General features: G+C 35.7%; 1 protein-coding gene across 11 annotated transcripts in view; it reads right to left on the bottom strand.

Moving 5' to 3' along the window:
* The window catches only part of SPAG9 (sperm associated antigen 9), a 110450-nt gene that overhangs the window by 69069 nt on the left and 13827 nt on the right, over window positions 1–27554 (bottom strand). For 10 of the 11 annotated variants that reach the window (XM_019730987.3, XM_019730983.3, XM_019730991.3 and 7 more), the window contains exons 2-3: window positions 15265–15385; window positions 1915–1985 (exon numbers count right to left, since the gene is read on the bottom strand). In XM_019730987.3, coding sequence (XP_019586546.1) covers window positions 1915–1985; window positions 15265–15385 — 192 coding nt within the window. Of the gene's footprint in view, window positions 1–1914; window positions 1986–7296; window positions 7316–15264; window positions 15386–27554 lie in introns of those variants that run through there. The other variant, XM_074320537.2, reaches the window with a different exon arrangement.

Genomic DNA, 27554 nt, shown 5'->3' with positions numbered 1-27554 from the left:
AGTTTGTTAGCATTGGGTAACTATTGTAATTGCTAACTGAATGGCTTTTCTATACAGATGTATAAACACAGAAAAATGTGAACTCAAGTAGAACAAACCCACATTTCAAAGCAACTGTGTCTGTGTTACATAAACCTTCCTTGAGGCAGAGCAAAATAAAGGGAGACTATCAGGGCAGAGGATAAGGAGCTGGTTGTGACTGACGGAGGGGATCCTACAAAAACAGCTGCTCTGCTACAAGTGAAATTGGCCTTGGTTACTGCACAGGGCCAGCTCTCTGAATGTGTATTAAAGATTTTTCTGAAATCTTTTTTTTTTATTCCTAGACTGTCCTTCTCTGAAGGAATAGGGTAGAAAAATTATTGTATCTTTTCATTTAAAGATGTCAGGTTGTTTCTTCTGTAGCAACATAACTTTTATTAAATAAGTATGAGAAAAATGTAAAACTTCACTTTCCAGTGATTTTTCAAGAATGCATATATTTTATATATACTTCAATTTAAAATATCCTAATTTAATAATCCTCAATTATTATAAAGGTGAGAACTTCAATGAAAAACAAAAGGATTGTTCATTATTTAGCACCATCAATTGTTTACAGCCCATAAACATATTCCCCTAAACATATTCATAATTATAGCACTGATAAGCACTACCAGTAAACACAATGTACAGAGCATTGTTCAGTCACTGAAATGAATGATATAAATCAACAATAAGCCTTTAACAACTGTTTTTTAACAGCCTTACTATCCACCAAGTGCCATCTTATTAAAATGTGGGTAATTTTTACACCGAAAAGGCTGCTGTGAAGCTGTTTCTATGGTTCCAGCCCTCCGTGGCCAATCTTTTCGCTCTGCCACTGAATTTCAATTCTGTGATACTTCATGCTTCGTGTGTGGCTATGTAAGCTAAGATAGCAATAATCAAACCTCATTATGTCAGGAAGAAATTCCAACCCCTCCCCAAAAAAGTGTTAAGCACATTATTCCAAAGCAAATGAAACTAAGTGCAGTGGGGTTTCAGCTCCCTCAAAAGCAACAATAAACGTCTCTACCAGAGGAAGGATAAGAAATCATACAAACTAGTGAAAAGAAAAATGGGAGCTGAAGACTGGAACCATCTGTATCATGGGAGAGAGATTGGACTAGAAAAGGAAAAAGACAGGAATTGTTTTTTTCTTGTAACAAATAGTGCATGTGTCTATGAAAATTCTTCTACATATTTAGGTATGTGTACCCCAGATTGATCATGATACACAGAAACAATTTTGACATTAAGGCGATAGGAACAAAAGCAACTAAATGAAAGGCTGACAGAGAATCCTAACAAGAAGGTTAAAAAACCCTCAAGTACATTTTCTAAATTTGCTTTGGAGAGATTACGTGGTGGGCTTGTGAATTTAAAATACTGAAATTTCATGCAGAAAAGCTGTTTTAGAGTCATTTTGATTCAACCCATTAAAATTTGTGTTTATGTTACTTGTTATAAGCTTGATGTAAATAAGTCCTTTATACTGGATTATAATTGTAGAGATTTTTACCAATAATTTACTAAACCATTATTTCCCAATTGGTAAAAAATAAATACATTCTCATATTATCATCACATATACTTTTTATTATACACTCATTAGTTTTCACTTAGCCAGCCAAAGAAACAACTATTGGAATTGTCTTAATTATTACATTATTCTGTGGCACACTAATTCACCAAATGAAAAGTTAACTCCAAATAAAAAAACACTGAAGATCAACATTTAGTAACTAGGTTAATGCTATATGAAAATTTAATGTTTCTTGGAAATAATCCCCAAGAATTATACTAGCTGATTTTCAAAGAAAAATTAAGACATATTTTCTAAAGTTAATTTCTTTATCTCTATATTAGCATGGTAAGAACCCAGAAACCCACCTCGGTGTGTCTTTGATGTAATGCATTATATTCCTTCTTCAGTTCTGCTTCTCTTTCTTCAAGTCTGCTAACTGAAATTAAGATACATACACTTAATCAAAACAAAATTTACTTGAAAATTCCATCTGAAAAACTTGGAATGGGTTATCCATAATCCTTAGCAACTTTAGGATCAGCACTCCTTATGAAATTCTTCACAAAGCTGGTAATCTCATTTCATCATCCTTAATAAATAAAACTTTCGGGGATGGGGGAGATAAACCAAATTTTAAAAATTTAAACATCAAATTGCTTCTCCCAATATACATGTTTATCAGGTCATTCCCCCGTAAACAGGTTTTAACATGATATAGAATTACCTCTTTCAAAACCACTTTACAAATTATCTCATAGAAGTTTTAACCTCGGATTAGGACCCAAATCATTGATTTCTAACATTATTCAAGCTTTTTTCCCTACTGAGCAGTACATGAAAATGTCATTGTTTAGAAGCACTTTTTCTGCTTCGGACCTTAATTTCAGGGACTCATCTTCTTTTATTTAGCTCCCTCTGCTGATGGAGTTTTGAGTGGCACTGATTTGGGGTAGTGCTCATGGAGTAACCCTGTGATATTGAAAAAAAAAAAAAGTTTTAGACTAGACAACAAATCTGAAAAAAAAAGTTTTAGAATGCTGGGACAGGATTTCACAGGGAAGAATGACATCAGAAAGGAGTGCTTCTGAGAGAAGGTGGAGTCCAAGCAAGACCATGAAGAAATTACAGTATTCAAGACACAGTGATGAGAGTGTACTGGGCACTGTTGCTACAGAGAAGGGAACCAAACCCTGCAGGTGGCCAGCTGGGCAGAGGAGAGGCTGGCCAGCCTGGAGGAGTCCATCCTGGCTAAGGATCAGTGGGAGACAGTCTGCTGGGGAGAAGTATAGCTGGTGCTAGACAAGCTTGTCAGGATACTCATTAAAGTCTGTTTGAAGGCCTGACATTAGTTGGAAATTTCTCTTGGTGTAAGGGTCAGCTAGCTGCAAACAGGCAAGGTTGTTTGTAAGCAACAGCCTGTGATTGTGTCAGATGGATGTAGAAGTAACTACTCTGAACTATCAGCATATACACAAATGTTTTCACACGCCTCGTATTAGTTAACACATCAGACACCAAACAACACAACGTGTGCTGCTTGCTAAATTCAACTTTGGTTTGTGTGGCTTTATTTGCCACCTTTGTTTAAATCTTGAAAATATGTCAGGAAATGTGTAGGTCTGACTTTTGATTTGTTTCTAATCAAGCCTATATGTTGGCTCATTAAATTTACACCAGTGAGAAACACACATTACAGTCCCCATGGAGCACCGTTTATCACGCAGGGCAAAGGCTGAGTACGTGTGCTGCTCATCTTATCCTGTGGCTGAGAGCAACAAAAAGCAAACTTATAATGCAGATGTGTTGTGATAACACAATAGGTATTGAAATCGTAATAATTTTTAATGCTACTTCTCTTTTAAAACAGGAAATCAAGTAAATTGAGATATTTAGTAGCAATTCCTAAATCAACCTTTTCTACTACTTCCTGTCAATTAAACTGATCTAAAAGCTTAATCCTAAGACTACTGGGTAAACCTTAACCATTTTTAATTGCGTATCTGCATGAATCAAGATTTTCTTGGTATTATACAATCAAAAAAAAAAAAGGATACTTAGGCTAAAATAAATTCACAGCTGTCATCCATAACCCTCAACTTCAAATTTGTGCCCCCAATAGAACCTCATTAGTCTCACCAGCTAACTTGCTGTGAATTCATAAAATAAATTTGTATCACCATCACCATCACTACCAATAACAGCTAACATTACATAGTACTTATTACATACGCTGTCCTATACACTTTATATAAAATGACTTATTTGAGCCTAACATTAACTTATGATGAAAGTATTCATACACTCATTTGAGAGATGAGGAAACTGAAGCAAGGAGGAGTTAAGTAACTTGCCCAAAGTTGCACAGCTAGTGGCAAAACTAGGATTTCTACTGAAGGAGTCTGGGTCCAGAATTTGCTTTTGATTATCATGCTATAATGAATGACCCTCAAGAAATATACCTTTGACTCTGGAGTCTACTTTAAAATTTTACTTGGGGGAAAAACGTATGGAGCACTCATTTTTACTTTAATCAAAAACTTCTCTGTTCTTATGGAAAGAACCTAGTCACAGACACTTCAACTCAAAGGTATCAAACTGCCAAGCAAAATACGTATCCAATTTTATTATTATTTTTATTAAATTTATTGAGGTGACATTGGTTAGTAAAATTATATAGGTTTCAAGTGTACACTTCTATAATTTTTCACCATATATTTGACCCCTTTTCCCTCTACCACTCCCTACTCCTTTCCAACTTTATTAATCATCATGGAAATGCGTAATAAAACCAAAGTGCAACACCACTACATACCTGTCAGAATAACTAAAATGAAGAACACAATACACCAAATGCTGGTAAGGATGTGGAACAACTAGAACTCTCATATGTTGCTGGTGGGAGTATAAATTGGTACGACCAATCTGAATACTTTTTGGCAAGATTTAACACAAAGTTGAATATTTGCCAACCCTATGACAAAACAAGTTCATTGCTAAGAAATGCATAAATGTGTCCACCAAAGAACATTTGAAAACAAGTGCTCCAAGCAGCACTATTTGTAATAATTCAAACCTGGAAACAACCAAAATATCCATCAACAGCAGAATGAATAAGTATTTATGTACTGGAATACTATACAACAATGAGATGAACAAATTATTGCAATGCACAACATCATGAATGAATCGCAAACAGGATATTGAGAGAAAGAAGCAGAAGTAAAAGAATACAAAGTTCAAAGACTTACAGAACTAATTTAAAACTAATCTAATGTGTTAGAAATCAGGATGGTGGTTACCTTTGGGAAAGAGTTAGTGACGTGATGAATTACTGTGTGTACAGCCCCACCTCACCCCAGTCCAAGCACAATGTGTTCCCATTCACCCATGCAGGTTCCCTGGCTTGCATACTCATTCTGCACGTTCTCCAACAACTGCTGTTAAGTTTAAGATATAACACAGGATTTAAACAGACTATTCAGAACAACTACAAACAAGTTGTGCTAATTTACCACTAAAATTTATAGGGAGATGAGCAAAAATTTTACCAGTTTGAAGAATTATAAAAGAAAGAAAACAAGATGGGTATCATGGGAGGATAAATTGGAATTACTCTTTCGAAGATCATGCTGGTGATATCTATTAAAATAAGCAAGGTGTATATTCTTTGACCCAGCATCACTATTCTTATTCATCCTACAGAAACACACCAATGCCCAAAAGATAAGAAAATGGATGCTCTATGCAATGTATCTTATACCAACTCCCAAATTGGAACCACTCCTAAATTTGTCATTAGTTGGTTGGTGAAATGAATTATGATAGTCATACAATGGACTGCAATGCCATGACTTTGCTACTTCCAAGTTATGTTACCTTAAGTATATTAACTTCTCTGGGCCTCAGTTTCCTTATATATAATTGAGGAATAATGATAGCATATTAGAGCTGATATTTGGATTAAGTGAGTTAATATTTGTACAGGGCGTAGAATAGTGCCTGGCATACATGTTTTTCAAATACAACAATGAAAGGTATTGTTAAAAGGAATGCAGTATATCTATATGTACTGACATGGGGCGGTGCCTAGAACTGAATGGAAGGATGTTGAATACATCTTGCTATATCTGAAAATAAAAAATACAAAACAATTTATAATATGATGCCACTAAGATGTCAAAAAAGTCGAGACTGAATTGATTGCCTCTCTCAAACCTACTCTTTCCCCAAATCTTCTTACTCAGGCAAAAACCCTGCAGCTGTCCTTTTGCTCTTCTCTTTCCCTCACGTCACATATCCAGTCTATCAACAAATTCTGTCTGTTTTACCTTCAGAATAAATTTATAATCTGACCACTTTGTACCACTTCCATCACTCCCACCATCTCTTGTCTGAATTATTACAATTATCTCCTGTCTAGTGTCACTGCTCTAGCCTTTATCCCCCTTATTCTCAAAATAGTAGCCTGGGTAAAGTCAGATAGTGATTAATTGCGCAAAATCCTTCAATGGCTTCCGAGTCACTTGAAAAAAACATCCTTACGATGGTTTACATATATACAGCAAAAGCTAGATGCACCATTTCTAGGCCTGGCCCAATAAAAACCTACCGCACACCATCTTCCATTCCTTTTCCCCGATCTCCAACTTAAGGTAGGTGACTGTGACCAACTTGGAGCTGTAAGTTGGAAAGAACCTGTGTCTCCAAAGGAGCTACCCATCTATCAGAAATATCCATTTTAAACTTCATATGAACGAGAAATAACATATAACATTTGAGTCATTACATATGTTGTGTGTTTTTTGTGTGGCATAGTTTCTGCCTTTGTTATTCTGGATGATTTTCTGAATGTTATTCTGGCAATTATTCTCTCCAACCTAATACCTCCAACAAGTACCTTGACAGAAAACTGTCTATGACTTTTCATATGTCATGTTTTCTTTATCTGTACTGTGATTGTAAACATTAGTGCTATCTTTTTAGGTATATGAGTTAAACACCAAGATCATGTAATACAAAACCTCTCAATCTCTTCTGCAAATACACAGAATACTCAGTACCAACAATGTAGTCAAAGGACTCAGTTTTCTCAAGGCCTACCTCACTTGAGACGTTATAGTGTTTAACTGAGAAGTAGCTTTAAATACTGGGAAGAGCCGTCTCTTCAAAGTGCTGAATAACGCCACTAAATAATCACGAAGAGGAAAAGAAAAAGTAAATACAAAGGAGGGGAAAGAGGGAAAGAAATGCCCATCTTGGCAAGGATGGTAGATATCCCCGAAAACCTCAAGTACCATAAAGTTAACCTATGCCTACATTGTTGCATTATATCTGAAGTGATTGTTTCTTGCTTAAAAGTTCCCATGAGAACCCAAACCTTAACATGATCTCAGGAAAAATACTCAAACCTTACCATTTTACTCATCAAAATAGCCACAACTTGAGATTGACTGGAAGTAAACAAGATTCTGTTACTCCTTCCTATCCCCAAACAACTAATCAGCCTTTGTTTTTAAACTGCAAATATTCTGAGGAGGAAAAAAAAAAAATCATGGCGTCTAAAAACCAAAATGGGAGCAGGGGCAAGAAAAAAGACTAATCCAAAATTTACCCCTTATAATAGCTGATGGAGATACTTCAGCCTCGTTTTAAATGCTCTTTTCTTCTATCCCTCTTTCCAAAAAGCAAGAGGATATGATTAAGGCAGGAAGAGCCACCTGCTCTGCCTGCTCAAAATCAGAGCTTACCTCCTTAGATTGATGGCCTTTGCCAAGTTTGGAACACCTTCCATCTCTGTTGTCTTCTGCCCCATCAGACTGCTGATAGGCCTACGGGGGGAAGAAAGAGAAACAGACCTGCTAGATAGCCATATCCAACTCATTATTTGCCTTCTCAAAAGGAATCACCAGTTCTTACTATTCATGGAAGGCAGATAATCCAACTGTTACTTGGCCTCAGAAGACTGACATTGGTCTTTCAGAAGCTTTTCCTTGAACAATTTAGCATCAAAAGTCTCAACAGGTAAGCAAGAATCAAATGCTGACTTAAGAGCAAACAAATCTCAGACAACCACATCAAAACAGTAATAAAAACCTCTCCTCTGCCAACTAAGTCCTTCACCATATCTCTAAACTTCAGAAGATTTTCAAATAGATATTATATGTTATTAATCAATGACACGATGTGAAATTCTAAAGTATTCTCATGAATCAATGATCACATCCGTAAAAGAGAGTAGGATAACTTCGAAGAATCCCAGTGGTAGGGGCTTCTAGCGACCTATCCTCATCACTGTCTTGAAGATGCTGCCTCGCCATCCATGACAGAAAGGTGACTACTCTCCTACCTAAAATCTCTGTGTAGGGTGGGTCTGCTTTCCCTCAGCACATATTCCTATGTATCACCTCCATGGTCAGGAAATACTTCCTTATGATCAACGAAAACCAACGAATTCATCTTCTCTAATCTGCCAAAATTACAGAAAAACAACTTAGTCTTCCTTACCCATCCCTTTATATGTTTGAAGGAGTACTCACATCATTTTTATTCTGTTCTCTAAGATAAATCACCATAAGTCCTTTAATCCTTACTCATACAATTAATTGGCTATGAAACCTCTAGTTCTATATATATTATAAATTACAACATTAAGGTTCTCAATAGGTTAACACTAGACTACAGAACTGAAAAGAGTCCAAATGCAGGTAGTAAAACATAAAACACATCTGAAGACCACATAGAATATTACCTACTGAAGCAGAAGTAATAAAATGTTAGTGTTTGCCTCAATTATCTTGTGCCTAATTTTCTGCTTTCCCTCTTATATATAGCCTCTAAAAAATAAGAAACAACTTTCAAATGAAGCTTATTAAATATACAGATAATCCTAATATTTCAAAGAACTAGATTCAAGTTAAACAGACTAAAAAAGTAACTGTCTATATAATGAATTTTATTTTTGTCATTTTTTAAAATTAAAAGATATAAATCTAAACCTCCTAAAGCTGCCTTATTTAAAAATATGCTCTAAATAAAAATACGAATCATCAGTTATCCACTTTAATCAGCTAAAAATAATGAAATTGCCTATTGACAAGATAAAATTGAAATGAGAAAAGTGACCTATTACAATACTATTCAAATTGAGAATATTAACATTCATTGCCAACTGCAAACCACAATAAAGAGGCTGAGAAAGCCTCTCATTGGCCTGCAGGTCTTGTTTTTTAAGTAATTTGAAAAACAGTGACAGAAAATATTTAGGCCTTTTCAACTATTTATTTTGGTATAAACTATATACCTGGTAACTTAAAAATGGATTAATTTTCTTCTGTGTTGTGAAAATTCTCAAAGTATCAGTCATATCATTAACACCCAATCTTGCTTGTAAATAATTCTCAAATGTGAAGTCTGTTTTAAGCCATTTATTCCTTTAAAATAAAAAAATGTTAATGATTATACTACTTCCCCATACTTTCCATCTAGCAGTGTACAAATTTTTATAATCAAGAAAGAAGAAGTGTCTTCCTTACAATAATAAAGTGTTTCAAGGTAAAGGCTTGAAGGTATTTTATTAAACTAAGATCTGATATCAAAATTAAAAAGTAAATGAATGTTATATGAAGGATGTAAAGGGTAGAAAAGTCAGAGAACAAGGCTCTTCCACAAATGTCTTCAAGTCGTCAAAAACATTTTTCTATTTCATTTTTAAAAATGGATTTTCATTCAAAGGCAGGAAGGGCAGAATCAGAGAAGTATTGTTAGGTTGTTGAAAATCACTGCCACCTAAATCTTGCCATCTTCTCCCACAATTCAAGGGAAACATCATTATGTAAAAAGTCATCCATTATAAACTCAAGAAGCTTGAGACATGCAGTGCTATTCACAATAGCCAAGATATGGAAACAACTGAAATGCCCATCAACAGACGACTAGATAAAGAAATTGTGGTACATTTATACAATGGAGTATTACTGTGTCATAAAAAAATACACGAAATCTTACCATTTGCAACAACATGGATGGACCCAGAGGATATCATGCTAAGTGAAATAAGTCAGACTAAGAAAGACAAATAAATATCATATGATCTCACTTACATGTGGAATCTAAAGTACAGATTAAACGAAAACACAAAACAGAAACAGACTCACAGATACAAAGAACAAACTGATGGTTGCTAGATGGGAGGCGGGTTGGGAGGATGGGTGAGAAAGGTGAAAGGATTAGGAAGCACAAATTGGTAGTCACAAAATAGTCATGGGGATGGGAAATACATTATGGAGAATATAGTCAATAATGCTGTAAAAACTATGCATGGTGTCAGATGGGTACTACACTTATGGGGGATCATTTCATAAATTATATAAATGCCTAACCACCTGAAACTAATATAAAATAATACTGAATGTCAACTATAATTAAAAATATAGAGAGTGGCCCGTTAGCTCAGTTTGTTAGAGCGTGATGCTCGTAGCACCAAGTTTGCCGGTTTGAGGAGAGCTGTGTCCTCAAGTACGGCACAGGGAATATAGCCAATGGTGTTGTAATAACTATGTACAGTGTCAGATGGATAGTAGACTTGTTGGGGTTATCACTTTGTGAAAAGTGTAAATGTCTAATAATATGTTGTTTTGGACACCTGAAACGAATAAAAATAAAATAAATAAATAAAAGGCTTGAGGGAAACAGGTATTTCCCAAGAAAATCAATAATAAATGGATTTACATCAGTTCTGGGTGCTAATATGTTGTAAATAATTATTCAAATTCATAGTTATAAACAAAATGAAATAAGCTACTAAACCTCACGTCTTCAATTCTGTTCACATTAAAAATGACCAAACACTGTTATATACCAAGAACCACTAAAATGTTCTTAATTCTTTGATCTACTTCCTTAAATATATTCTAAGAAAATTATTAAAAGAGAGGGAAATCTATAGGTGTGAAAAACATTCACTGCAATCTGAATTACTGCACTAGAAAAAATGTCCAACCAACCAATGGGTAGATATCTTTTGTGTTTTTTTAAGTTTACCTATATTTAGTTTTACCCTGATTCATTCCTTCATTCCACAAAAAGACAGCTTACAAGAGCATATCAAAGCAATTCATTATATATGTATAATATGTGGATCAAGGAAAAAAACAATTTAAATATGCTAATCAGGTTAGGTCTAAACCGGTCATTATGGTTGCACTTCTAAGTTTGTATGAGTTTATGAGTAGCCATAGTTAAAAAAAAAAAAAAAAATGGCCATTAAATAATTCTCATTAGAGGAAAGGAAAAGAGAAAGCATAGTTCCTTAGGAAAAACAGAATTGTTACTAGATGGCATATATTCTGGATGATGGGTGCAGGGAGACATTTAAAAAAATACTTATTGACTACATAGAGTCAATAATATTGTAATAACTGTATGGTGTTAGATGGGTACTAGATTTATCTGGGTGATCATTTCATAGGTAATATAAATGTCTACTCATTAAGTTGCACACCTGTAGCTAACACAATATTGTATGTCAACTGTAATTGAGAAGTAAATTTTAAAATATAAATAATAATTAAAAATTATACAACAAATAAATGTTATAATGTTAATGAAAAGATACAAAATCATATGTGCACTCTAACCACAGTGATGTAAAACCATGCTACATATGGAAAAAAGACTGGATAGTCATACATATAACCTTTTCCCCCACAAAACTATGATTCCTTTGACTACAATGACTGTACCATATTCTTCTGTACCACAACCACACCTCGGTTGAATGCCAAGCACACAGTAGTAGTTAAACTCTATTAAAAGGTCTATGTTTACTTGACTCATTTAAGATAATATTTGGCTTACAAGATAGAAATACTCACTATACAACAGAATAAAGAATATAAAGGAATTTCTGATGAAGACCCATTACTGCCACACTATGAGTGGCGAGGTTGACTGCAGACTCCTTACATAGTTGAAAAGCACCAACAGGTCTGTCTCAAGTCACAATTTCCTTATTCCACTCTGTATATATTTCAGATTCTTCCTTAAGGCTCATAAGATACCTACTAAAAAGTGTTACTGTTGCTCTCAGATAAGGAATAATACACAGCATTTAAAAAAATGCTTTATTCATGTTGGAAAAACCAAAAATACTTAATATAGCTCAAATTTTGAGAAGAGAGCAACCAGAAATCTCCAAAATCTAACATGCCCACAAAATTGTAACGAAATTTTTATGGACTCAACTTCTCAACACTGTGAAATCATATGACAACCTGATATATTTCATACTATCAAAAGATGTAAAGTGTGTCCTTTAATTCAGTTCCTATTTCTTGACTTTTTCTTGCTTCTCAAACAGCAACTACAACCAAAATTTCCCCTTTTAACATAGGAAGTAGTCTTCAAAGCAGAACTTGGACTTTTATTGTGGCTGCATTTTAAAAGGGATATGTGCCCTAAAACATGTAAGTCAGAATTGACAGTCTTTTAAAACTAAAGACTCTAACATATAAGTATGGAAATTAGACAAGATACTGTTATCATATAGCACTCAAAAAATGACACTAAATAGAAAATCCTCTACTGTAGGTATCGTCATCAGTAATTTCTGTGGCCATAAATAAGTACTTATTTAAAACCAGATGTTAGGAACACTAAAAAATACATTTAAAACATTTAAAAAGTAGGTTGGGTTACAACAATTTTAACAAAAATCACTATATATGCTTCAAAAACCAAAATCAACAGAATATAAATAGCCCAGATAATCTATTTCCTATTATACAAAAAAGAACTAATACACTCTGACATACACACATTTAAATGATTTTGTCTTTTAAAAAACATATTCCCAGTTCTGGCTTTCCATAGAATATGGCATTGAGAATACTTAAGGACTACCTCCTACCACCACCTTTTTAAAAAAGGTACTTTGATTCATAATTGGAGATTTGGGAGAGAAAAAGCTAAGGGAGAAAAATGCAAAAAAACTCAAACTATTTTACAAACCCAAAATATTTTACAGATGTTTAAATGTGGTAAAATAAGATTTGGAAGAAAAATGTAACATATACTTAGATTTCATATTATACCCAGTTAAAGCTTAGAGAAAACAGAAGAGAGAGGAAAACAATTAGATGGAAAAGAGTAAGACTCCAAGGTATCAAAGAAGGGAATAAGTCCCAAAGCATTCATAAAAGAAGGCTCATTCTAGCCTCAGCTCATGGACCAAGAGATTTAGTGTTATCAGCTTTGACATCTGAATGGTCAATTCTGATTAACCACAATTGTAAGTGCTTTAACTATTACTTAGACATCAGGATTTATTTCAAAATGGGATACGAGATTCCCAGGGGGAAATATTAATAACAAAAATAAAGATTTCAGAACAAATTTAGTTCAAGAACATAACCAATACTTGGTGAAGAATTTCCTCATCCCTTCCCTAGAGAATAATAAATTACTTTTAAAAGATACCTTATTTTAAAAAATTACTTTGGGGGCCAGCCTGGTGGCTTAGGTGGTTGGAGCTCCGTGCTCCTAACACCAAAGGCTGCCGGTTCAATTCCCACATGGGCCAGTGGGCTCTCAACCACAAGGTTGCCAGTTTGACTCCCGCAAGGGATGGTGGGCAGCGCCCCCTGCAACTAACAACTGACAACTGGACCTGGAGCTGAGCTGCGCCCTCCACGACTAAGACTGAAAGGACAACAACTTGATTTGGAGAAGTCCTGGAAGTACACACTGTTCCCCAATAAAGTCCTGTTCCCTTTCCCCAATAATATATATATATATATATATATATATAAAATTACTTTGAATTAAAATAGGAAACAGTAATCAGTACTTTTGAGAGAGGAATGAGAAGATGGATATCACAGAACATGACAATTCCATAAAAGGTGGATATGATTCACTGGATTGGATAACAAATCTTAATTAAGAGACTACTATATTTTATTTACATTTACTAGAAATGTAAAGTAAAGAAAGGAACAGTAAACAGGTTTATAAATTTCTAGTAATAAAAAAGATAAAGTATATGTGAAAAAAATTAGTAATTCATTCCATTTAGTTGGTTTTGTAAAAAAAGCAATAGTATCTCCTTTGAATGTGAGAAACGTTTTATCGTACTTTAATATCAAAAATGCAATTTCAAGTACAAGGTAATTCTTCCTTTAATATCTCTCTTATCATAGAAGCAGATTACTAAGGCTGATTACTTAAGGCAGGAAAAAGGATTCTAGACAAGGAGTGCCTTTCTAAGTGAAAGGAAAATTTCCTTATCCAAAACTTGGTACTCTTCAGAAATCAAGAAGAAAATTTAATAGGTAAAACAATGAGAGGCTGGTTCTGTCAACTGTGCCTTTAGTGTTCGAATCTAAAATACTACATAATACCTGATATGAAAACACAATCAAGTTAGGATTAAAATATCTCCAATGGCCAATTTTTTTTCTTTGAATAGTGAAGGTGCAACTCTTGAAATATACCAAAAGCTTGTAATTGCCACTAGACGAGTAGTACTCATAGTAATGTGACTCCAGTAATGTATTTGTTGGTGTATGCACTGTGGAATCCATCACACAGCTAAGACCTCAGATTACTATAGTAAAATCATAGAAGTCACTTGACATATTCAGTGTTAACAAAGGGCACAGCACTCTAGGTATTTATACGCTTAAAAGTACAAAGATATGACATGTGGTTCATTCTGTCTCACTCTAGTTGGCTTCTGTCACCAAACATCCATTGGCTCCCTTCTATGGCATCTGTTTAACAGCCATGTGAATTCTAGAATTCTTGAACTCCAGATTCCCAATAATTCTAGGATTAACTTTATTAGGCTCTTCCAGAGTCCTAGAGGGAGCAGTCAGTTATCACATACACTCCAAGCCTAGTAGTGAAGGTTATCCATCATGAATGCCAGTCCTTTAGCAGCAGGTGTCACTATGTAGCTTTAATGAGTGATGTGGGAAGGGTAACTGCTGGCCATCTCTTACTCCCTAAGATTCTGAGTTGACAATGCTGAGAAGGAAAACTGGCAAGTACCCTGCCTGCCTGAATCAAACATGAAAACAGGCCATGAAGTTTCTCTCCATTTCTTTTCTAATTTTGACTTAATTAGGTCCACCTTCATTAGCCAAAAAGGGGAAATCGTCCTTGGGGTTTGAAACAGTAATTATTTTAAAATCAAGAATAACATGTGAAATTATGTTAAAAATGAAATGATCCTGAAAAATGACATTCTGTTTCCCCTAAAGGCCATTTGCCACCAGAAAGGAACAAAAAAGAGAATTCAGTAATTTTTCATACATACTTCAAAGCTCGAGTTTCTCTTATATTTAAAAATTTTGAACAATACAGAAACCAATGGAACTTTTTGTAGTTGATCAAAATTAGAAGAGGTGATCCACATACACCCCCCAGAATCCTGCATAACAGATATAGCATACCATTAACTACAAAGGCTGAGAGCTAAATTGAAGAAGAGAGTCTTATGGGTATTTTTGATTTAGCCATTTCTGCAGACATGGGTATCATGTGAAAATGTGAACTAAAAAGAACTAAACCTCACTCCCAGGTCTCACTCTTAAGTCTGGGATGACAATTCCAAGCATATATTTGGAACCCTAGTCAAATGTCAGGATGACTCACTCCACTATCAGAGCCCACTCTTTAATGTGTACTTATGAGGAGAGGTATTTTTTACTTACTCTGGTCAGCATAATTTTTTGCTTTGAGTTCAAGTTGTCTTGTTTGAGATTCTAAAGATTCCACTTGGGTCTGTAGATCCTTTTTTTCCTGTTCTTGAGAGTCTTCAAATTCAATGAATTTCTAATGAAGAAGAAATAGATATTATTTTCATTAGAAAAATGAAACCTTTTAAACATTATCAACTCCAGTGTTTCTTGCTATCAAGAATCACAATTCAGCATTAACTACTCAAAAAGATCTCAGAACCACAAACTTTGGTTGACTTTTTAGTTTCTCTATAAAAATTAAGTTTTAAAACCTCTGAATAGACAAGGAAAAAGATGACAAAATAATTTTTGCATGTTTATCTGAATTCAAGATACAACTTTTACATAATTTTGTACATAACATGTACAACAAAAAAAGAACTAAAGAATGATGGAACACTAATTTTACTAACCATTGTCACCTTAATAAATTTTAATTTAAAAAAAGCAAAAAAAAAAAGATGAAACATCAATAAATATTTGTTAAATGATTATTTGATTAATGACAGTCTTCTAAGTAACCAGAACCATGAAATTTAAATTGTTTTAAAAAAAAAGAACATGAAATATCTCTACCAATCAAATTTAATTTACTAAAACTGTCCTCATGGAGATTATCACTGCATCTAATCATCAAATCTCAACCCTCATCTTAATCAGGATTACTTGACAACTAACTGATCACTCACTCTCCTCCTTAAAACATATTTTGTTCATTTAGTTTCCAGGACTTTTCCTCTACTTTACTGGCTGCTCTTTCTTGGTCTTCTTTGTTCGTTCTTCCTCTTCTCAACTTCTTTACATTGGCAAGCTCAGTCCTTGGACAATTTTTTCTTTTCATTGTTACTCTTATTCCCTGGTGATCTCATCCAGTTTCATGGCTTTAAATGCAAACTACATGCTGACAACCTCCAAATTTCTAGCCCAGTCTCTAGCCCAGACTTGAAATCCAGATTTGTATGTCCAACTGGAGAACTTCATTTGAATGTCTAACAAGCACCTTAAACTTAACATGTCAACGCTTGCTCCTCCTGGTCTTTACCTAAATTGTTAAATTACTTCGGTCAATTGCTCAGGCCCAAAACTTTGGAGTCAGCTTTCACTCTTCTCTTTCTCTAATACCTCATATGTCTAATCCATCAGCAAGTCTACCTTCAGACCCAGCCACTTTTCCTCATCCCCACCACCAACTTGGTCTGTACCACCGTTATCTATTGTCTGGATTAATTCAATAGCAATAGCCTCCTAACTGGTTTTCTTACTTCCATGCTTGCCCTTCACAGTGCATTCTTAATACACAAGTTTGGGTGACCCTTTCAAAAGTAAGGTATATCAGTCTACCCTTCTGCTCAAAAACCCTCTGATTGCTTACATTCTCCCAAAGTCCTTACCACAGCTTCCCAGGACCAACACAATCTACCATCCTCTTACCGTATTTCCCCAAAAATAAGACCTAGCTGGACCATCAGCTCTATTGCGCCTTTTAGAGCAAAAATTAATATAAGACCCGGTTTTATTTTAATATAATGTAAGACCGGGTATAATATAACATAATATAATATAATATAATATAATATAATATAATATAATATAATATAATATAATATAATATACTGGGTCTTATATTAATTTTTGCTCCAAAAGATGCATTAGAGCTGATGGTCCAGCTGGGTCTTATTTTCGGGGAAACACTTCTTTGACACATTCCTCTAGTACTTCCTCCTCCTCTGCCCAACTCCACATACTCTGAAGCCTCCCTGCATTTCCTCCAACACTCTCAGGCTTTGCACTGGCTTCCTACTGCTCAGAATCATCTTTCTCCAGACATCTAAATGGCTCACTCCCTCTTCACCCCCTTAAGTCTTTGTTCAAATATCACCTTCTTACGAAGACATTCCTTGTCCATTGTATTTAAAACTGCACTACTCACTCTGTCCTGCCTTCTCTATATTTTTCTCTACAGCACTCATCCTCATCTAACATACTGTGTATTGCAGTAATTTAGCTTACTTATTATCTGCCTTGCCTCACTAGAATGTAGGCTCCATGAGGGCAGGGATTTGTTTTTGTTTGCTGCTGTCTTTGCAGAATGATGATGGCACATAGCAGGTGCTCAAATATTTGTTAAACAAACAAAAAATATTTTGAGTAAAAAAAACTGAAACCCAGGGCGGACGGGTGGCTCAGTTGGTTAGAGCGTGAGCTCCGGGCAACAGGGTTGATGGTTCGATTCCCACATGGGCCAGCGAGCCGCGCCCTCTGCAACTAGAATGAAGTCAATGAGCTGCTGCTGAGCTGCCACTGAGCTCCCGGGCAGCCGGATGGCTCACTAGGTTGGAGCATGTGCTCTCAACCACAGGGTTGCCAGTTCGACTCACGGCAAGGGATGGTGGGCTGTGCCCCCTGCAACCAAGATTGAACAACAGCAACTGGACTTGGAGCTGAGATGCGCCCTCCACAACTAAGATTGAAAGGACAACAACTTGAGTTGGAGCTGATGGGTCCTGGGAAAAACACACTGTTCCCCAATAAAGTTCTGTTCCCCTTCCCCAATAAACTATTTTTTAAAAAAAACTGAAACCCACATAGAACAATGTAGAGTTCACCAAAAACTCAGGTATCACTAAATACACCCGAGTTTTAATATGAAATATTTTGTCTATTACATAATTTATCTGTCCTGAAACATTTCAGTCACTGTAGTGGACACTGGTTTTTGTTTGCACACATTGCCTTCCTTTGAGGAACAACTTCTTCCCAGTTTCATGCTAATTCTATTCAACCCATGCAAATCAACTGGTCAGCACTCCATCTCCCTAGGGGTGGGCACATGGCTTGAACCAGAAGAGTGAGAGTCCTCTCTGGGACAGCTGCCAGTTATTAGGAAGAATACCTACAAACTCTAAGAACCTAGCAGGCTTAAGCTGCAGACATCTTTTTCCAACATATGGAAAGAGCACGCCTGAAAATAAAGACAATATAAAAGAAAACAAAGAGCAAGGAAGAATAAAACACGAATTAAAGATACTATTTGAGTCCTAGATTCAGTATTTCCAGGAGCCAGCATTCCCAGTTGTTTTTATTTTTTCAGTTACATAAGCCACTAAATTCCTATTTTATATAAGCTGGTTTGAGTTGGTGTCTATCATAAGAAACTGAAAGCATCCTAATATAGTCATCTACTTTCCCTCAAGAGCCATTTGATTTCCTTACGCCAGCTATTAGCCGATGTTTTTATTATCTTTGAAGCCTGAAATCTACAACCTCTAAAACACTGGTTCTTTTTTTAAAAATTAATTAGGATAACCTTGGTTAATAACATTATATGAATTTCATGTGCACAACTTTGTAATATGACATCTGTATACTCTATTGTGTGCTCACTACCGCAAGTCTAGTCTCCTTCTATCACCATATATTTGACCCTCTTTACCCGCTTTGTCCTACCCCCATTTCTCTTCCCCTGTGGTAACCACCATACCTTTGTCTGTGTCTATGAGTCTGGGGTTTTTGTTTGCTTGTTCATTTGTTGCTTTTGGTTTATATCCCACATGAGTGAAATCATATGGTTCTTGTCCTTTTTCCATCTGACTTATTTCACTTAGGATAATACTCTTAGATCCATCCATGTTGTCACAAATGGCAATATTTCATCTTTTTATGGCTGAGTAGTATTCCATTGTATATATGTACCACATCTTCTTTATCCAATCATCCATCAAAGGATACTTAGGTTGAAACATGGATTCTTAATCATTTAAGGGACCACAGACCCATTTGGGAGTTTGATGTATCCATGAACCATGTTTCCCCAGAAAAAAATGTCCTCACCCATCCCAAATTTTGCCTGTTTTTCTCAGGGGCTCAGAGACCTCTTAAATCTTTCCACAAACCTACATTTAGTACGCCTGGCCCCATAATTTTCTATGAAAATATTCCGTATTTGCGAGGCTCTTAGAAGCCTCAAACAGTGATTGTTTATTTTTCCAGACTATTAATCTAAAGATGACTATATGTCGGAATAAAGGTTATAGGAAATATCAGAAAAGAGGCAAATTTGACAAATGTTTCAAACAAATCGTGCCTTCAAGAAATATCTATGACTACTTGTGACGTGTCAGGCACGTGGAACATGACTGTGAGCACCACACTATCCCCACCTTCCAGACGTGTTCACTGTCTCCAAACTGAATCAGATAATATAATAGGCCACACTAAACGGAAACCATCAACTACATAGCAGGATGTTGCTGATAAAGTATGAGTAAGTTATTTCAACATTTTGCCTGGGGATATGAGCAAAGACTAAGAATAAGAAAATGTAATTATTGTTTGGCCTGTTTTGAAAATGATGCTCCCTTGGCTAAATGAACTACTATATCTGGGTAAGTAACCAGAAATTCTTATTTTAAGCTCCCGTTGTGCTATGAATAAAATATTGTTTTAAAGTGCATACAGCAGGTATTTACCAAGTGACACTCAAAATGCTGTGCTACTAAACTCCTAACAAAAAACTTTACCATTAACAGGGGTAGGGTGAGGGGTTGGGGAAACGGGTGAATGTGGTCTAAGAATACAAATTTGCAGTTATAAGATGAGTTAAGTTCTGGGGATGTAACATACAGCAGCATGGTGACTACAGTTAACAACACTACTGTATTGCGTATTTGGAAGTTGCTAACACAACAGATTTTAAAAGTTCTCGCCACACACTAAAAAATGTGTAGCTACAGTATATGAAGTGATGGATAACTAACCTATTGTGGTGATCATTTTGTAATATATATATCAAATCATTATACCGCACACCTTAAACTCACACAGTATTATGTCAATTATTTCTCAATAAAGCTGGGGAAAAATAACTAGCTTTACCATTATTCTGCCTATTCAGACCTCCTTTCTGACTGAGAGAAGAAACATCATAGGGACACAGAACTTCATGTCTGCTCTGTTTCCTGGCGACCCAGTTTGGCTACAGAAGGGCATGAATAATCCATAACCGTTTAACAGTAACTGGTATCTGCTTACTCTGCTACCGTTCCTTAGACCTACCTAGATGATTCAAGCTTCAATTGTTCACATTTTATTATGACTACTGACGTCTTATATCTATATCACCTGAAGTAAATATGGCCGAAGAGTTTTTTGGGTTTTTTTTTGGTTTGTTTTTTCCCCCCAGAATTATGTGAGTTCTTGGAAGGGCAGCGCTATTTATCACCAAATGGAAATCTCTTGTTTCTGCAGCTTCCCTTCACAGGAAAGGACTGACGATAATGAAAATATTCCACAGCAAATACATAATCCCAGGCCTATCCTTACAGCAAATTAAAACAGATAAACTTAGAGACTACGAAATGCATTTCTCTCATAAGGGTATATTCTTTTCTTTCTTATCCTAAATGGTGGATTTTAAACTTTTTGGAATAATGAACTCCTTTGAGAATCTTATGAAAATAAACCTTTTCCCCAGGAAGGTAAATATATGAAACACAAAACTATGCATTCAATTTCAGTGCATCTTCAAGTTCTACAATAAATCAGGAATGATTTTCCCCTATTTACAAAAATTGTAAATGTTGAGGGTTTTTTGTCTATAATATTTTGATACTTTTCCGTTTTTAATTTTGTGATTGTAACATGGGAGAGCCAACTTTATTTTTTAAAAACATCATCAGGATCATAAAGCTATTATAGAATACACTCCCAAGGTAAATGTTGATTTTTTTAAAAATATAGTTTTAATAGAATTTTAATCTCTCTGCTCTTGAAAATCCCTATTTAAATGTGTATGATTATATCTTGGCTGGGAAATGCACAGCTGCCATCTACTCACTATTACACAACAAAAAAAATATTATGGTAAAGCATGTTGATAGGTCATACAGAGCACTGGAAGACTAGTAAGATAAATATTTCTTAACAGTCACAGTCTTCAAAGAGTAATGAAAAACAACTGAAATTTTCTAAATTGTTACCCAAGAAAAATATCTGTCAAAAAGGCTAGTTTGGGACCACTGTTTTGTGAAATATCCTTCATAATATAGATAGTTGCTATAGGGTAGAGTAGTAGCTCAGGAAACAGAACACTCATGATTAAGTACAAAAAACTTCAGAAAATGGCCTAGCTCTATATGGCACTTAGCAATAACGTGAAAATAAGGAACACTGATATAAGAATTTAAGAAAAACATTGGAATAAAAAATTGGAATAAAAATAGAGAAGGCGCCGTGATATTCAATCAGGTGCCAAAACTGGGCTCTTGGCAGAAAAAGGTTTGGATCCCTGGTCCTAACAAGAGCGCTTTCTCCTGGTTGGGGGTGGGGAACAGAGAGAGTATAAGGGAGGCAGTGAGAACTTTTCTTTTCCTATACGTAATAACCCTCTCATAACTATAGAGAACATAATTAGGCAACAGGTGACATGGGTTACACTAAAAAGAAAGTTCTCCAATGAGGCTTTCCACTTCTGTGCTCAGAGATCCTAGGTGGGCTAATAATAGCACATGTAAGTACTGCTGAACCTTATCACTCGCTTTGTAGACTACAAACATGACTGAAGCTTAAGTTTTAAAGTCTTAATTTACTTCAAAGACACATGGCTGCTTTCTACTTACACAAACTGAGATAACATCCTCATAAATACAGGAACATAGGCCACTCTTTCACTTTCTAGTCAAAGAAAAAAATTATCACAGTTAAATAAATCACACACCTATTTATGACTGTTCTCCAGATGTCAGCAGAAGTACAGAATGAGGAGTAAGGGAGTATGAAGCTACTACAAACACGTAATGTCATAAGATTTATTCAAATTCAATAATAGATTAAATAGAAAACTAAAACTCTATCTATCCAATCCAAGCACTTCTTTCATGACAGCCATCAAAGAAACACAGTAAACAGTCAACAATATAACACGCTAAGTTGTATAATGGAAGCAAGTATATGGGACAATAGAAACATAGACAAATAAGTCACTAAATCTACTTTAAAACAGAGAAGCCATTTCCGGTGACTCTGAAAGAAATAGTTTACCTAATGAAGTGAATGAAATAAAGACTTTCCAGGCAGAGGTAACAGCACATGCAAAGACAGAGGCATAAAGGTCATGGCATGCCCGGGGAATACAATTTGGGACTGAAATTTTAGTAGTTGATGTAAAGGGCAAACCATTAGCCAAAGAATAAGTTGGGAATCTGTCCTCTGATTCACAAAGGGAGTAAGTGGCAAAAGATTCCATTCATCCACCCATTCTTTCAACACAACTTGAGTCTCTACTGTCCTAAGTATCCTAAGGTGCTGAGAATGTAATAGATTAAAAGACAGCCTTGGTCCCTAAGTTCCATTGCTTGAAATTTAGCAGAAGTAAACAGAATTAAATATGCATGACTGAGGGGTGGCCAGTTAGCTCAGTTGGTTAGAGCGCCCGTGCTCAGAGCACCGTGCTCTTAACAACAAGGTTGCCGGTTCGATCCCCACATGGGCCACTGTGAGCTGCGCCCTCCACAACTACATTGAAACAATGACTTGACTTGGAGCTGATGGGTCCTGAAAAAACACACTTAAAATAAATTTTATGAAGTTAAAAAAAAAATTCATGACTGACAAAAGATGGATATGCAAAGATCTCAATTCACCAGTCACCTAATTTGAGATTAATGCTGATAAGGGATGACTGGCATTTCTATTACTGCCTAAGTGCCACCGACATGGGATAACAGCACAACCTTGGTTTACAAGTCAGTCGCAGGCTTGTATATCACATGATTCTTGCAAGATGTTTTAAAATGAGTTACCATTTCAAACTCTGAATATGAAATGACATAGTTCAAGTTCACACACAATGCAACCACATTGTAAGCACATGTGACATAAGAAATAGTACAAGGTATCAAAAAAGTGTGTAATAGGGAACTAACTTGATATAAGGGACTCAGGGAAGACATTTTTTAGACATTTAAACTCAGACCTGCAAGATAAATAAAAGTTAGTCAAGCAAAGAGAGACTGAAAGAAAGCAAGGAAGTCCAGAATGGCCAAGCTTAGAGACACGGGAGAGAGAATGGCCTGAGATGAGGCTGGAAAATAGATAAGGACCAAATCATACAGTGCCTTGCAGGATAGTGGATCATATTAAGAATGCTAAACTCCAATTATACTTTGAAAGGCTCAGTCTGTGAGGATACGGGGAATGCAATGGGGGGGGGGGACGCGGTGAGAAGGGAACATTTGAAGGAAGAGCAAAGGTTACCATAGCAGTCCAAATGAGAGATGATTATGAGCACTGGCAGTGTGGCTGGAGAGACAAGGATGAATTCAAGGTGTACTGGAGGTACCCAAACAGGACTATGACTGAACGCATGTCAGGGAAAAGAGAGACGCAAAAGTCAAGAAAAAGTCTAGATTTCTGGTTTGACCAATGGTGCACATGGTGGTATAGCTTATCTAGGATAAACAGATGGGGGGAGGTATGGGTAATATACTAGATTTTTAACATCAAGTGGGCTATCTGTCAGACATTCAAGTATACATATGGAATATTTATTTGTAAATAATGCATCTCATTATTTGGAGTATAACTGATACAAATCACCTGAAGGTTAGCAATGTGAATCAAAGTCCTTAAAGAATGTACGAAAAGAGTGTTATTTATTTAAAAAGTGGTACTTTTTTCACACATTCTTTAAGGAGTTTGATATAAACATTATACAGTATGAGCCTACTTTTATAAACTGAAAGAATAAATAGATAGGCAAAAGAAAAGGTTTGGAGGCATCTATTAAAATGCTAGTAATGGTTGTTCAGCAGTGGTGGGATTTAAGGTGATTTTATCTTTTTAAAATAGCCTTATCCTTAAGTAGTCTGAAATTGCTGTTGTTTTTTTTAAACAATAAACATGCATTATTTACATATTTTAAAATAATAAAGGAAAGGGGGAAATACAAACTACAGACCTACACCTCTTCAATGAATGGTGGCTTAAGAGCTAAACATCTGACCTAAAATGATTATAGGCGTTTTAATCAAAATCAATTTCTGAAATGGGATATTGAAGAAGAGGGAAATCAATGTGAAGGGATAATTCTAGTTTAATTATATACAATTCATGCTATATACCATGACAGTACATACAAGAGTGATGTATTTCAGGACTAAGATACAAAATAGATTCATTTTACACACTTCATTTTTTCCCTATATTTTAAAGGTATTTATAATAGTTCCCAATACAAGTTGGTTTCCTTTTATTACTATAATGTGCACATAACAGTATTTTTATGCAATGTAAATAAGATTTGAAGCTTTACCCTGACCAGAGACATTTTGAAGAAAAAAAAAAAGGTAAATGAATGCTCACAAGAAGCCAATGAACATTCATAATTGATTTAACATGACTTAACTTCTTGTCAGTGGCTTAACTTTATAAAGTTGGTCACTCTCTATAACATTTGACAAATGATAAGGTTAGGGCAGTATCAAAATCAAGGTGGGAGAGGGACAATTTTTCAAATTATGAAACCATCCTTCCTCTGGAAAATTCTGGTTATTCCCACCACCTCCCCAGCACAGGAGTTTGTCAGCTCCCAGCTCCCTCTGGTATGTTGGTGTAGGTGCACATCTCTCCCAGCCCCCACCGCGTCTTCTCTTTCTCTCTCTCTCTCTTTCACACACACACACACACACACACACACACACACACACACACACACAACTTTAAAAAAAAAAGTATTGGGCAGGGGGGTGAGAGCCCATGAATGGGCTTTTTAGCATGTATGATAAATACACCTTCATTAGATATCCCTTTTCCCTCTCAATAACTAATTGGCCAACAACAACATTGACGTAACTTCGGATGGAACTCTCCTGGGAGCAACCTGACACTTTAAAAAAAAAAAAAAAAGCTTTAGACAATACAGACTTATGTCAGGATCTAGAAAGAATAAGCTTTGTGATGAAGCAAAATGGTTTCAAGTCCAGATGGCTTATAGGAGCTGTTTTGCCTCGCTGTTCTGGAGGAAAACAAATGAATACTTTGAACAGGCAAGCTCCTGAAGCTTAAAAAAAAAAAAAATCCCTATAAGTTGTTGCTTATCGGAATAAAGATTCAAGACAAAAAAAGAAGGAAAAAGGCCCTTTAAAATAGTAACTTTGACTACAGTAGTTGTCTAAAAAATAATTGATACAATAAAAGGCTCACTTATTGTTAAGTATCCACCAAGATATTATCCTGTCCGCATTTACTCTGTAGAGTGGGGGAAGAAAAATATTTCCATTAAATTAAACAATTATTGTTAAATTCAGTTAAATCTAATAGTTTTTCAGTGTAGTATCTTTTAAAAATAAAAGGATAGACCATCTTAAACAATGCCCGAGGCATTTGGTTTCTTTCCCCTCCAAATCCAAAACATGGAAACTTTTTCTAATACAAATGATTCCGTTTCTTCAAAAGTAAACAACAAGGGGGGAAAAAAAGAAAAGAAGAACTGTTACAGATTAAGAGAAAGTTAAACATATTAGACCAAGTATAAATATGTGGGCCATCTTGTTTTGATCCTGATTGAAACAACCAACCAACTATAAAACTACATTTATGAAACAATTGGGGAAATGTGAACACTGATTAAATGTTAGTAAAGAATAATCATCTATAACTTTCAGGCGTGTTTTTTTTTTTTAACTCCATCTTTTAAAGATATACTGATATGTAGTCTTTGATCTACTTTAAAATTATGATGCAAATGCTGACAGGAATCAGGAAGGACAGATTGAAAAACATTGGCTTGATGTGGATAACTGTTAAAGCTGAGTGATGGGTACACAGAAGTTCATTATACTATTCTCTCTATTTTAACACTTGGATAGTTCCAAAATAAAAAGCTAATAAATACTTGGAATATAATTTATTAGTGGCATTTAATATTACAAAATTTTATAGTAAAAGTTTCTTTTTTTTTTTTTTAAACTCCTGTTCTTTTATTTTTTTATTTATTTTATTTTATTTTATTAAATTTATTGGGGTGACAATTGTTAGTAAAATTACATAGATTTCAGGTGTACAATTCTGTATTACATCATCTATAAATCCCATTGTGTGTTCATCACCCAGAGTCAGTTCTCCTTCCATCACCATATATTCGATCCCCCTTACCCTCATCTCCCACCCCCCCCCCACCTGTAAAAGTTTCTTATCATTAAATATCAAATGAAGTGCGGCCGGTTGGCTCAGTTGGTTGGAGCGCGTGCTCTTAACAACAGGGTTGCCGATTCGATTCCCACATGGGCCAGCGAGCTGAGCCTCCACAACTAGATTGAAGACAACGAGCTGCCACTGAACTGCCGCTGCGCGATTGGATGGCTCAGTTAGTTAGAGCGCGAGCTCTTGACAACAAGGCTGGCCATTCGATTTCTGCATGGGATGGTGGGCTGCGCCCCTTGCAATTAGATTGAAAATGGCGACTGGACTTGGAGCTGAGCTGCGCCCTCCACAACTAGACTGAAGGACAATGACTTGACTTGGAGCTGATGGGTCCTGGAAAAAACACACTGTTACCCAATAAAATTTAAAAAATAATAATAATAATTTTAAAACAGTCAAATTAATATGCACAAAGGGGCATGCATAAGGATATTCATTGAAAGTACGACAGTTTAAAACTGGAAGATGACTTAAATGTCCACCAACAGACAACTGATAAGTAAATATGATAGATCTGTATTATGAAAACTACGTAATTGGTTAGGGAATTGGGGTGAGGGTGGGCCTGAGAAGAGGGGGGATGAATGGAAGTCTAAAAACACTAGGTAGGACTCTCCCTAATAGGTCCCCAGCGCCATCCCAGAGCACCCAGGTGGTCCGCCTTGCCCACCCACACAGAAGATAGAAAGTTTGTTTCCTGAAGAAATTCAGTAAAAGAAATTCTAGACTAGGGGATACCGGGCACAGCCAGGTGCCAAAGAAATGAGAGGAATGAAGTAAAATCTATACACCACACAGTAATACTGACAACCCCCTTTCCCTTCCTGCCCACTCAGATTCCCATGATAACTACTTATCTACCACCCCACTACCCCCCATCACCAATAAGATTATCTTTCTTTGGAAAAACCATTATGTCTCTGAGAAAAGGACATGGGGTACTGAAATCTGGGTTCCCAACAGGCAATAAAGTGCATCCAGGCACACAAAGCTTCTAGCCCTCCTTTTTCAGTTCCTCACTCTTAAAGCATGAAGGGATAATTAAGGGTCATCAAGTACTTGAA

Source organism: Rhinolophus sinicus, chromosome 12 (genome assembly GCF_057876585.1).
Source record: "Rhinolophus sinicus isolate RSI-liver-muscle chromosome 12, RSI-T2T, whole genome shotgun sequence".
NCBI classification, from domain to species: Eukaryota; Metazoa; Chordata; class Mammalia; order Chiroptera; family Rhinolophidae; genus Rhinolophus; species Rhinolophus sinicus.
This window is presented reverse-complemented; position numbering and strand designations above follow the sequence as displayed.